This window comes from Otolemur garnettii, unplaced genomic scaffold (genome assembly GCF_000181295.1).
Source record: "Otolemur garnettii isolate 467f Iridium unplaced genomic scaffold, OtoGar3 scaffold00002, whole genome shotgun sequence".
In the NCBI taxonomy this organism is placed as follows: Eukaryota; Metazoa; Chordata; class Mammalia; order Primates; family Galagidae; genus Otolemur; species Otolemur garnettii.
In genome coordinates this window covers 44,233,691-44,247,002 of record NW_003852397.1, presented here as the reverse complement: position 1 = coordinate 44,247,002, position 13,312 = coordinate 44,233,691, and the positions used below count along the sequence as shown (strand labels likewise).

The 13,312-nt window shown below is 37.3% G+C and overlaps 1 protein-coding gene across 4 annotated transcripts in view; it reads left to right on the top strand.

Annotated features, from left to right (window-relative positions):
- Positions 1-13,312, top strand: part of SLC4A7 (solute carrier family 4 member 7) — a 117,576-nt gene that overhangs the window by 73,254 nt on the left and 31,010 nt on the right. For all 4 annotated transcript variants that reach the window (XM_003781758.2, XM_012804948.2, XM_003781759.2 and 1 more), the window contains exons 11-13: positions 3,328-3,474; positions 10,462-10,568; positions 12,659-12,833. In XM_003781758.2, coding sequence (XP_003781806.1) covers positions 3,328-3,474; positions 10,462-10,568; positions 12,659-12,833 — 429 coding nt within the window. The remainder of the gene's footprint in view (positions 1-3,327; positions 3,475-10,461; positions 10,569-12,658; positions 12,834-13,312) is intronic.

Genomic DNA, 13,312 nt, shown 5'->3' with positions numbered 1-13,312 from the left:
AAAAAAAAAAAATTTCCGTCTTCCATTTGGGGACCTCATCTGTGACCATGGCATTGGTGATTTCCTATGATATATTTAGATTTAAATGCATACTCTTTTTTTTTTTTTTAAGAAGTTAGGCAGATCCTAGCTAATACAATTATGATAACTTAAAAATCCCGATGGTTTGTAAAAAAAATAAAAATTTCAATTGTATTGGTAACTTCTGAGTTACCAAGTTACTTGCAAGTTACCTAAAACAATAGAAAAATTCAGCAATGTAGCTAACTTCAAAATAACTACAAAATCAATTATATTCCTATGTAAGAAAGAATTACAAAATAATATTAGAAAAAAAAGATAACATTGTATCAGCAACCAAAATAGAAAGTACCTATCAATATAGCTTTAACAAGAGCTGTGCAATTTGTTTTTGAATACATAATCACTTAATACTTGTTTGTTACAGAATATGCAAGATAAAATACAAATAGCAAACAATTTTTTTCCTTATTATGTTTTTACCAAAGTCTAAAAAAAAGATGACTAATATATATAAATAAAAGTAAAAATAATTTCTAAAAAAAAAATGCAGATCATGCAGTAGAAATAGAAATACTTCAAAATCATTCTACTTAATCTGGATACCCCTGATAGTAAAATTAGAAAAATTTTACTATCATGGGTAGTACAACTTTACTGAGTGGTGGTAATGAGTACACTTATCTCATAATTGATTTGTAGTATGCTTTTGTTTCCTCATAAAATTGATATAGTTGTCCCAATATTATCTTCAATGATTATGTCAATGTTTTGCTTATAGTTGATATTCTGTAAATATTCATGGAATAAAGGAGCCTGAAATAAAAAAAATAAAACTATCAGATTAAATTTTAAAAAAAAAAGAAATTTAGGCATCAAAGCTCAGTGCTAGGGAAGAAAGGAAAAAAAAGAAATTTAGAAAAAGGAGATTTATGGACTTTTATGACCACAAAAGCAGTCATGATAAAAGCTTATTTTTGCCCTGTGCTGAGCACTTTATGTGTATTAACTTGGTTGGCACTCACACCAGCCTTATAAAGTGGGTACTATTGTTTTCCCTATTTTGCAGTGAGTAAAATTAAGACACATGTTGGTGGCTCAAACCCAAAATTACTTGGCTAGTTAGTAATATGGCTGAGTTATGATTCAAATTACGCCTCCAAGGCTGGTCGTTTTTTTTAAAAAAACAAAAAAACCTCGAAAAAAATTATACAAAAACTTGGCAAGGTGGCTTACGCCTATAATCCTAGCACTCTGGGAGGCTGAGGCAAATGGATTGCCTCAACTCAGGAGTTAAGAGACCAGGGTGAACAAAGTGAGACCCATCTCTCCTAAAAATAGAAAATTAGCTGAGTGTTGTGTTAAGTGCCTGTAGTCCCAGCTACTTGGAAAGCTGGGGCAGGAGGATCACTTGATCCCACGAGTTTGAGGTTGCTGCGAGGTTGGCTGAGGCTCACATTAGTAATCATCTTAAAATATAGTCAAAGGCTTGATGCAGTGGCTCACTCCTATAATCCTAGTACTCCAGGAGGCCAAGGAAGGTGGACTTCCTGAGCTCAAGAGTCTGAGACCAGCCTGAGCTAGAGCACTAGAGCAAGACCCCTGTCTTTTAAAAATAGCTGGGTGTTGTGGCACAAGCCTGTAGTCCCAGCTACTTGGGAGGCTGAAGCAAGAAGATCGCTAGAGCCCACGAGTTTGCGGTTACTGTGAGCTATGACGCCATGGTACTCAACCCAGGGTGGCAAAGTAAGACTCTGCACCCCCCCCCCCCAAATATATATAAAGCTCCTCTAGTCAGATTCATGGCTTTGGCCTCAATATCCCCTTTAAAACTTCTCTGGGTGGGCAGTATCCATAGCTCAGTGGATAGGGCACCAGCCACATACACCAATGCTAGCGAGTTCTAACTCTGCCCAGGCCAACTAAAACAACAATGACAACTGCAACAACAACAAAAAATAGCCAGGCATTGTGATGGGAGCCTGTAGTCCCAGTTACTTGGGAGGCTGAGGCAAGAAAATTGCTTAAGCCCAATAGTCTGAGGTTGCTGTGAGTTGTGACGCCACAGCACTCTACCCAGGGTGACAGCTTGAGACTCTGTCTCAAGAAAAAGACCAACAAACTTCACTGGGCTTATTTATGAAGTGCTTATTATACACCAAGCACTGGTCACTGAGGATGAGTAGTTTACAGACCAGGTGGGAATACAGGAACATCAAATAACTTTAATAGAGCATAATCAGCTGTTACAGAGTCTGTGAGAATGTGGATAGTTTCTGGTAATGGATTATGAAATGCTAAGTTTTTATTCTCTGTAGGTTCACAAAATCTAGAATAGTAATGTCCAATGTGGTAACCACGAGCCACATTTCAAACAGTGAACCACCACACAAGGCTAGTGTCTTATCATTTTGGGTAGCGACTTAAATGCATACTCTTTACCATTGTCTGAACAGATACTACCTGAGCTATTCTTAGTGTACTTCTTAAAGCTTACATCCTAATACTGCTCGTTCCTACTCCCTGCAGCCAAAGTAGTTTCCTTTTTGTTCCTCACAAGTACCTCTGGTCATTTAGGATTGCTAATTCCTCTGCCTGAGTACTTTTCTGTCATACCCTTTATATGGTTTTGTCCCTCATTTTGTCCAGATTTCCTTCTCTAAGGCACCTTCCCTGGCCACTTCGTTCTTTCTCTTTAGCCTCCCTTTCTGCACCCTGCTTTATGTTTATAAAAACATATATCATTGCCTATAATTACATATATTTTTAATTACTTGTTTTGCTACATTTTCCCTTAGAACTAAAGGTTCTGGAGTACAGAGTCTTTGCCTTGACTATCTCTACTGGGCTATCTATAGTGCTTAGCATTGAGTCTAACAAATAGTAGGTGACCACTAAGTGTTTGTCATTGATTAAATTATTTAAGTGAAATTGTTTGTGTATCCATGATTATTTTCATAGAATAAACAACCCGTAAATGTCATAATAGAATGATATACACAGTATTTTATTCCCTGAATGGAATACTGAGTATTTCTCATGTGCAGTCTTCTTTTTTAAAAAATTGTTTTATCTTAACACTGTATTTTGTTGTTGTTGTTGTTTGTTATTGTTAATTTATCTGATAATACAAATAATGGCCTACCTTTTATAGTTGTTACCCAGGGTAGGGTGCACCTGCTTGGGCTAAAAGTTAGGCAATTTTCTTTATATTGAACGTACTTATGTTTTCCAAAGTGAGTTTAGTATATGTAGAATTTTCTTTCAACTTTAAAATTCTTTTGCTCAGTATTTTTTCTTTTTTAGATATTTCATGATGTAGCTTATAAAGCAAAAGACAGAAATGACCTCTTATCTGGAATTGATGAGTTTTTAGATCAAGTAACTGTCCTACCTCCAGGAGAGTGGGATCCTTCTATACGCATAGAGCCACCAAAAAGTGTTCCTTCTCAGGTAAGAATCTAGAACCATTCTTCTGTGGGCTACTTTGTTCTCAATTAAATTTTTTGAATAAGTTATACATTTTTATGATTCAGAGATTAAAACTGTTTTATAAAGAGGTAGAGAAGTCATGTCCCTGCCTTGTCCTCTTTACTGTCTTAGCCATATATCCAGCTCTGTGGGTAACCACTTGTGATTAGTTTCTTATTTTCTAGTTTTCATTCAGTATGTGGAGGTATGACCATGTATTGTCTTATGTATTCCTTTTACCAAAATTTAACATTCTAAATATATTCTGTTCTGCACCTTGCCTTTTCCCTATACCAGTACATTCTGGAGATCTACTCTTAAGAAATCATGGCAATATTCCTTGCTCTTTTTTCATAGTTGGGTTGTATTCTATTTATAGATGTAGCATAGTTTATCTTATTCCTGGATCATGGTAGTTTTTAGTCTTTTTTTTTTTTTTTTGTTACAAATCATTTCATGATACTCATCTACCATTTTCGTTTATTTGTTTATTTATTTTTGAGATGGAGTCACCCTCTGTCACTCTGGCTAGAGTGTAGTGGTGTCATCATAGCTCACAGCAACCTCAAACTCCTGGGTTTAAGTGATCCACCGGCCTCAGCCTCCTGAGTAGGTGGGACTGTAGGTGCCTGTCACCATGCTTGTCTAAATTTTCTATTTTTTTTTTTTGAGACGGAGCCTCAAGCTATCCCCCTGGGTAGAGTGCCATGGCATCACGCTCACAGCAACCTCCAACTCCTGGGCTCAAGCGAGTCTCCTGCCTCAGCCTCCCAAGTAGCTGGGACTACAGGCGCCCGCCACAACGCCTGGCCATTTTTTGGTTGCAGCCATCATTGTTGTTTGGCGGGCCCGGGCTGGGGATTCGAACCTGCCACCTTAGGTGTATGTGGCTGGCGCCTTAGCTGCTTGAGCCACAGGCGCAGAGCCTAAATTTTCTATTTTTAATAGAGGTTGGGTCTTGCTCTGGTTCATCTTGAACTCCTGAGCTCAAGTGATCCTCCGACTTTAGCCTCCCAGAGTGTTAGGAAGGAGCCACCAGACCTGACTTAATATGCCATTTTAGTCTTGTGCAGGTGTATCTGTGGATTAGATCCCCAGAAATAGAATTACTGACTCAAAGGGGAATTCCCCAGAGTTCCTTCTATATTAACTTGAGACTCCTATAATGATACATGAGAGTCCATTTCCCAGTAACACAGTATGTTGCCAAACTTCTGTATATTTGACAATCTTAGATAGCTTTATGTTACTCTTTCAAGTTTTGTTTGTTCTTTTTTTCTCTGAGACAGTCTCACTCTGTTACCTTGGGCTAGAGTGCTGTGGTATCAGCTTAGCTGACAGCAACCTCAGACTGCTGGGTTCAAGTGATCTTCCTGCATTGGCTTTCCAGAGTGCTAGGATTATAGCCATGAGCTGCTGTGCCTAGCCATATTTCAAATATTTTTAATGGGTTTTTAATTTGCATTTCTGTAATTGATGTGGTTGAATATGCCTGATTATATTTTTTGTTCATAACACTCTGCAACCTTTTAAAAAAAAATTTAAATTGTTCGTTGTTCCTTTGGGTATTATCATGGTATATATGAGTAGGCAGCCAACTTTATCTTTTTCTGAATTGCTGCCTGATTGTTCCAGTTCATTAAAAAGTTAAGCATTGCCCCCCTTGATTGGTGATACTATCTTTATCATTAAACTCGTATTTGCATTTGGTTGTGTTTCTGGAATTTCTTTTATTTTTCATTGGTCTTTCTGTTCATCAATCAATTATATACTCTTTAATTTTGGAGGCTTTGGTATAATTTAATATCTGGTAGGTCTGGATTCATTTTAGCTTTCTTCTTCCTCTTAGTTTCCTTGGCTGTCTTTACACAGTTCTTTCTTTCTTTCTTTTTTTTTTTTTTTGAGACCAAGTCTCACTCTGTTGCTTTGTTGTCCTGAGTGTCATTGTCACTCAGCAGCAACCTCAAACTCCTGAGCTCAAGGGAATCCTCTTGGCTTCAGCCTCCCAAGTAGCTGGGACTATGTGCATGCACCACCATGCTTGGCTAGTCTTTTCTGTTTTTTTTTTTTTTTTTGAGATAGAGCCTCAAGCTATCCCCCTGGGTAGAGTGCTGTGGCCTCACAGCTCACAGCAACCTCCAACTCCTGGGCTCAAGTGAGTCTCCTGCCTCAGCCTCCCAAGTAGCTGAGACCCCAGGTGCCCACCACTACACCTGGCCATTTTTTGGTTGCAGCCGTCATTGTTGTTTGGCAGGCCCGGGCTGGATTCGAACCCGCCACCTTAGGTGTATGTGGCTGGTGCATTAGCCACTTGAGCCACCGGTGCCGAGCTGTCTTTTCTGTTTTTAATGGAGATGGCGGTCTCACTCTTGCTCAGGCTGGTTTTGAATTCCTGTGCTCAAGCAATCCGCCTACCTTGGCCTCCTAGAGTGCTAGGATTACAGGTGTGTGCCACTGTGCCAGCCTTACATTTATTTTTCTATGTAAAGTTTAAAATAAGCTTTATATTTCTAAAAATAAAATCTGATGGTTTTTGAAAGCTTATGATAATGATTAAATTCTCTTAGTGATTTTAGAAAGAATTGATATCCTTATGACATTGAAGCTTTCTGGCCAAGTACGTGATGTATCTCTCCCATGTGTCTCCCCGGTTTTCTGTTTTAAGTTGGTATCCTTAAGAATGGTACCCAAGTTTTTCTCACCTATAACTTACATGCTTCTTGATGAGTGTTATTATAAATATTGTATCTTTGTTGCTTTTATATGTATATGAAGGCTATTTTTTATGTATAGGCATGACTTTTGAACAACACGAATTTGAACTGTGCAGTTTGCATTATATGCAGATTTTTTCCATAAACATAATGGAAAAAATATTTGGAGGTTTGCAAAAACTTGACAGAATTTTCCAATGAACTACAACACCTAGAAATAACTGAAAACATTAAGAAAAAGTTAGGTATATCATGAATGCATAAAATATATGTCAATATTACTCTATTTTATCATTTATTTCCATAAAATATATACAAATCTATTATAAAAAGAGAAAACTTATGTACACAGATAGGATATGTGGCACCATTCTTAGAAATGTAAACGATATAAACATGCATTAAATCGGAGGTGCCTAAAATTATAGTACATGGTTTGTATGCTACCATAATAATTTTGTAGCCACCTCTTGTTGCTATCTGGTGAACTTAAGTGTTGCAGGTTAACATGCAAGTGTCCATGTTGAAACACTGTGGCACTTATCTCCACATGAGCATTTGATCTCTCTAGTAAATTACACATGCAGTAAAAAGTGATCACCCACAGCTGTTTGGGTATTTTTCACTGTGTTTAGTGCAGTTTCCTAAACTTTGAATTATACTGTAGGATCTATATGAATTGCCACTAGTGATCTTGGAAATGCTGTCCACAGAGAAAAGTCATGATATTGTAATAGAAAGTTGTATTGCTTGGTAGACCTCAAATTGAAGTCTGCAGCTGTGGTTGCCTGCAACGTCCAGGTACATGTACACAATGTGGACCATTGCGTAAAAGGGAAGGAGACTGGTACAGTAGCTCATGCCTGCAATCCCAGCACTTTGGAAGTCCAAAGTGGGAGGATCACTTGAGCCCAGGCATTTGAGACTAGTCTAGGCAACATATAGGGGGTTCTTTTCTCAAGAAGACAAAAAAGAAAGGGAAAGGAAATGCTTGAAGTTATTGCTGCAGCTATGCCAATAGGTGTAAAACTTTGAAAAGTACCTTTTTATCTTTTATTGAAAATGAAACTTTTATGGGGGTGCAGGATTGCTATAAGAAAGGCATACCAGTATATTAATTTGATTCAAGAAAAAGCAGTGTCATTATATGACGCCTTCAAGCAAAAGGAAGGTGAAGGATCTGAAACTGGAGAATTTAATGCTAGCAAAGGATGGTTTGATAATATTAAAAAGAGGTTTGGTTTAAAAAGTGTCACCGTAAAGGAGAAGCAGCTTTTGTTGATCAAGAGGGAGCAAATGGGTTCCCAGAGCAGATGCCATTAAGAAATCATTGAGGAGAAAGGATTATCTGCCTGAACAGCTTTTTAATGCAGGAAAAAAGTGCCCTCTTTTGGGAAGAAGTACCACAGAGGACATTCATCAGTAAAGGAGAGAAGCAAGCTCCAGGATTTAAGGCAGGAAGGGAGAGGATAACTCTTCTGTTTTGTGCAAATGTATTTGGATTTATGATGAGGCCTGCCCTTATCTGTAAAGTCCTCACTTCTGGTCCATGAATAGAATAGACCAGTGGTTCTCAACCTTCCTAATGCCGCGGCCCTTTAATACAGTTCCTGTGGGTCGTGACCCACAGGTTGAGAACCGCTGGAATAGACAAATACTACCTACCAGTCTTTTGGTTACACAGAAAGAAGGGCTGGACAATCACAACCATTTTTGTGGATTGGTTTCATCTTTGCTTTATTCCTCAGGTCAGGAAGTACCTTACCAGTAAGGGACAGTCTTGTAAAATTTTTTCGATACTGGACAATGCTCTGACCACTCAAAATCTCATGAGTTCAATATCCAAGGGTATCAAGGTAGTCTCCTTGTCCACAAATACAACATGTCTGCCTCAGCCTCTGGGTTGGGAGGTCATAAAGACCTTTAAGGCTTATTGCCTATAATGTATATGGAAAGGATTGTCATGCCGTGGAAGAGAACCTCGATGGAGAGACTATCATAAAGTCTGGAATGATCACCCCACTGAAGATGCCATCCTTGTTACAGAAACAGCCATGAACGCTCTCAAGCCTGAAACAATGAATTCCTGATGGAGAAAACTTTTCCCAGATGTTGTGCATGACTTCACAGGATTTATGACAGAGCCACTCAAGGAAATCACGAAAGGGATTATAGACATGGCTAAAAAGGTGAAGAGTTCAAGATATGGATCTTGGAGAAATTTAAGCGCGAATAGTTAACACAGGAGAGGAATTGACAGAAGATGACTTGATGGAAGTGAGTGCTTCTGAACCAGGGCCAGACAACGAGGAAGAAGACAGAGGAGAAGCAGTGCCAGAAGACAAACTGGCTTTAGACAGTCTGGCAGATGGGCTCTGATTATTCAAGACTGCTTTTAATGTCTTCAGAAACATGGGCCCTTCTATGACATGGGCAGTCAACTAAAGCCAATGGTGGAAGGAGGATTGGTACTGTATAGAAACATTTTTACAGAAATGAAAAATCTCAAAAGTCAGACGTGTTGTATTTGCATTAAGTTACACTTAGCGTGCACCTCCTTCTCCCACCTCCCTCTCCACCTCTTCACCTCTTCTGCTTCCGCCACCTCTGAGACAGCAAGGCCAACCCCACCTCTTTTTCCTGCTCAGCCTACTCAGTGTGAAGATGAGTGGGGTGATCTTTATGATTGCTCTCACTTATGAATAGTAAATATATTTTTTCTTCTTTATGATTTTAATAATAGTTTTCCTTTATTGTAAGAATTACTGTAAGACTATAATATGTAATACAACATACCACATATATGTTGATGGATTGTTTGTTGTAGGTAAGGCATTCTAGTCAACAGTAGGCTACTAGTAGGTTAGTTTTGGGGGAGACAAAAAGTTCCCTGGGATTTTCAATTGCACATAAATTGGTGCCCCAACTCCCACCCTCTTCAGGAGTCAACTGTATGTTTTTTTGTTGTGTTAATTTTCTTCTTTTATTGTATATAGTTGTTTTTTAGTCATATCATCTGTAATAAAAGATGTTTCTTTTTTCTTCTCTCATTTATTTTTAATACAGTTGGTTAATTTTCTTGAATAATACTTTCGCTATTTCCCATAGATTATAGATTATAATAATGTGCTTTCCATTACTTTTGTTTTCTAGGAATTCTCTTTCTATATTTTTTCTCCTTTCCCTCTAAGATATAAGCTGGTAATCTTACTTTTGTAGATGAGTCTTGCTGCTCTGTAAATGTCACACTTGTAAACCAGGTAGCAAAAGTCTAGTTCAGCCAATCCTTTGACTCAAGGGACCTACCTCCTGCGATGACACGACTCTGTCTTTCTCTTTCTTCATTTCTCCTTCCTCTCACCTTCCTTCAGTCTTTTTAGTCCTGCAAACTCTTCAGGTAACAAATTAAAAGCTTATTGTCTTCAAGTGAGAAGGAAAAGATCCTATATTATGAGTATAACACTCTTGAATTTGTAGTCAAATGTAAAAGGAAGTTGATTTTAATGAAAACATGTTTGACGACTCTCTGGCTACTTAATTTTAAGGGGTGTATTTTTGTAAAAGAAAGAGCATTTTTTTTTCTTTAAAGTATATATATATTTTTTTTTTGAGACAGAGCCTCAAGCTGTCCCCCTGGGCAGAGTGCCGTGGCATTACAGCTCACAGCAACCTCCAACTCCTGGGCTCAAGCGAGTCTCCTGCCTCCGCCTCCCAAGTAGCTGGGACCACAGGCGCCCGCCACAACGCCCAGCTATTTTTTGGTTGCAGCCGTCATTGTTGTTTGGCGGGTCCGGGCTGGGGATTCGAACCCGCCACCTTAGGTGTACGTGGCTGGCGCCTTAGCCAGTTGAGCTATAGGCGCTGAGCCTAAAGTATATTTTTTAATAGTTAATGTGAGTAATACTTTAAACTTTGGTAGGGTAGATGCTTTGCTGAAGGTTACTCACATTCTAGCTTTTGCTAATAGTAGTTTGACATGGTATATATGAATATGTTTTACAGTATATTGATACTAGAATATAAGATTTAAAAAAACTAATCATAAACTTAAAATACTAGTAAAACATTAGAGAAAAAATAAAAACATTAGACTCCCTTAAAGTGCAATTGGTTCAAGAAGGAAGTATCAGAAAGCATTTCTTTCTTGGATCACTGATAACCTTATCAATATTAAATCTGATGTTCCTGCTAATTGAAGATCCTATCATAGTTTTCTTAAAATAGAAATCTGAAAATATGTTTTTGTGAAATTCAGGAAAAGAGAAAGATCCCTGTGTTTCACAATGGGTCTGCCCCCACGTCAGGTGAGACTCCCAAAGAGGCCGCTCATCACGCGGGGCCTGAGCTGCAGCGGACTGGACGGTGGGTACAATGCTGATATGTTTGGGGGGTAGGGGTTGGTTTAATGAAAAAGACATAAATATTCTGCTTCTTTCCAAGTATTTGGAACTTAATTTTATACAATGATTTTTTTCATATTTTAAAAAGTCTGTATTATTTATGAAAAATTTATATGCATCTAAAAATAATTTTAATAGTATGTACCAAGCTGTGGACCATATGTTCAGAATATTGCAATTATATAGCACATGTTTATAGATTAATTTCCATTACTTATACAAAAGTTCTTGAAGAAGGTGTAGAGTCCTATTAAAATTCTTCACATAAGTTAGAGAATTATGGGAACAGAGAGTAATTATAACTGATGATTTTTTTCTGTGTGTGCATAGATTTAAAACTCTTATATCATGAAATAAGGTAAAATTTTAGATGGATAAGCATGACTAAACCATTGTAATGATCTCTGGAAACCTACTTAGAAAAATTAACCAGTTAATTTTTGGAATAAAGAGTAGAAATGTTGCCAGGTGTAAATATTTGTAGAAGTAGATAAATATTATAGTATTTTCATACTATCGAAGAGCATGTGGCTGTTGATACTGTACGTCCATTGGTGGTCAGTGTGCAACTAGATAATATTAAATCTTTGTTTAAAAGACTTAAGGTGCGCTATTGGGGATTTTGATGACGTGCCTGAAGGGTACGATGTTTATGAGAAAAATAAACAATTAGCATACTGAACGTAGACTTCAGAGAAGCTTAAGTTCACAATTCATTCACTGACTAGTGAAATGTATTAGTCTTAGTAAATATAATAGAGAAAGTTTTGCCAACAGTGCGATTCTGTTATTAGCTATTATTATTATTTTTTCAAACTTCAAACTGGAATACGGTTAGTCACTGAGAAGCACCGTGTCAGGCCCCCCGTTGATCTCATAGTCACTTGAGAGCATCTTTAAGCCATCTTTTAAGTGCTCAGTTATTGGTTAAATGACATAGATTCATTTTTTTATATTTTCAGTGGCGCCTTTTTTTTTTATTGCAAGCTCATTCTCCTTGCTGTCATATAATTTATAGAATAATTTCTTCCATCTGTCAGCACGTGTTTAGGATTTATTTCAGCATTAACCAAGAAAAATTAGAATGGAAAAGCTTGAAATATCCAAAACATTTGAAAGCTTAAGGTTAATTTTTTGGTATTTTCCTGCAGTTGAGATTCGAACAGTTCTCTTACTGTATGAGTCAGAAAGCTTTACTGACTTACTGATTCACTGGAGTATCTGCCGTGTCCCAGGCTGTGTTGTGGACACTGGAGATATGGCAGTGAACAAGGAAAAGTCCCTACTCCTTCTGGAGCTTATATTTTATTGGAATATTTTGAAGTTAGATGTATCCAAAAACCTGATTTTTAACAAAAGTTGAAGCGACATGGTCTTGATGTACAAATATAGATTTTCATCTACTAATTGGCACTTCTTAGTTTTATTTATATATATATACTTGTTTGACTATGTATGTAGTAAATTAAATACACTGAAATAGATTTTAGGGTATATATTTTTTTCCTAGATAGAAATACGTAAATGTTTGAAGTAATAATTCTAAAAGTTGTTGAAATTATTTAATTCACTACTCATACATTTAAGCATAGGATACAGTATTCATATTGAAGGATATATCGATTTTAATTGCCTTTCTGGTATTTTTTGAGAGTTGCATTTAAGATTTATAATGTAGATGATAATAGAGTGCTTGTTCACATTTTCATGAATGGGGTCATTAGGCTTTACTTTATTGTACATTTCCTTAACATTTGTGTCCGAAATTACATTTACTCATATAAAATCATTTGCCTGCATTTTTTTAGTAATTAGTTCATAAAATACAGATGTTTGTCTCTTTTAACTTAATGAGATATACCTTTCCTCTATCATCAGTAGATTCGATTAAATGAGTGTATCTTCTATAATTTATATTATGATTTAAATAGGATTTTAATTTTTGTTGACAAAACACTAGGCACTGGCAGTTTTATGTACCCCATAGTTTTAGTTTGAACTAGCTAGAATCCTCTAGTGTACAGTTTGACGAGTTTCATCTCACCTATTTAGGCTTTTTGGTGGTTTGATACTTGACATCAAAAGGAAAGCACCTTTTTTCTTGAGTGACTTCAAGGATGCATTAAGCCTGCAGTGCCTGGCCTCGATTCTTTTCCTATACTGTGCCTGTATGTCTCCTGTAATCACTTTTGGAGGGCTGCTTGGAGAAGCTACAGAAGGCAGAATAGTGAGTACAAAGATTGGTAGTGGCCAGGCTCTTAGCTCTTCAGAGGCAAGTGTCTGTATGCATTTGTCTCACTATTCATACTTTTATTTGAAGAGTCTACCCACAGCACGATTAACCTGTCCCAAAGCAGACTTCCCCCAAGGTAATTGCTATGGAAAACATGGGGAAGCCATTTGAACAGAAGATGCACAGTTGAGGTAAAACCAAACAAAAAAAGTTTATCTTGGCTTGCTGGATGAATGGTTTTATAAATTGAGTAAAAGGCTTGCATTGTCTTTGGGGAGGCTGGGTGGATTGGGGGTGAAGACACCAATTGAACTGATTCTGGGTGGGGCATGGGTGGGTGGATTTATCAATGGGGTTACTTCAGTAAGGTATCATAGGATTAGTTAGAGCCATGTTTAATATTAATGCATCACTATTGGCTTGTAGGCCTCGACTAGACTATTTGGTAAGAATAGAACATAATGTGCAAATAC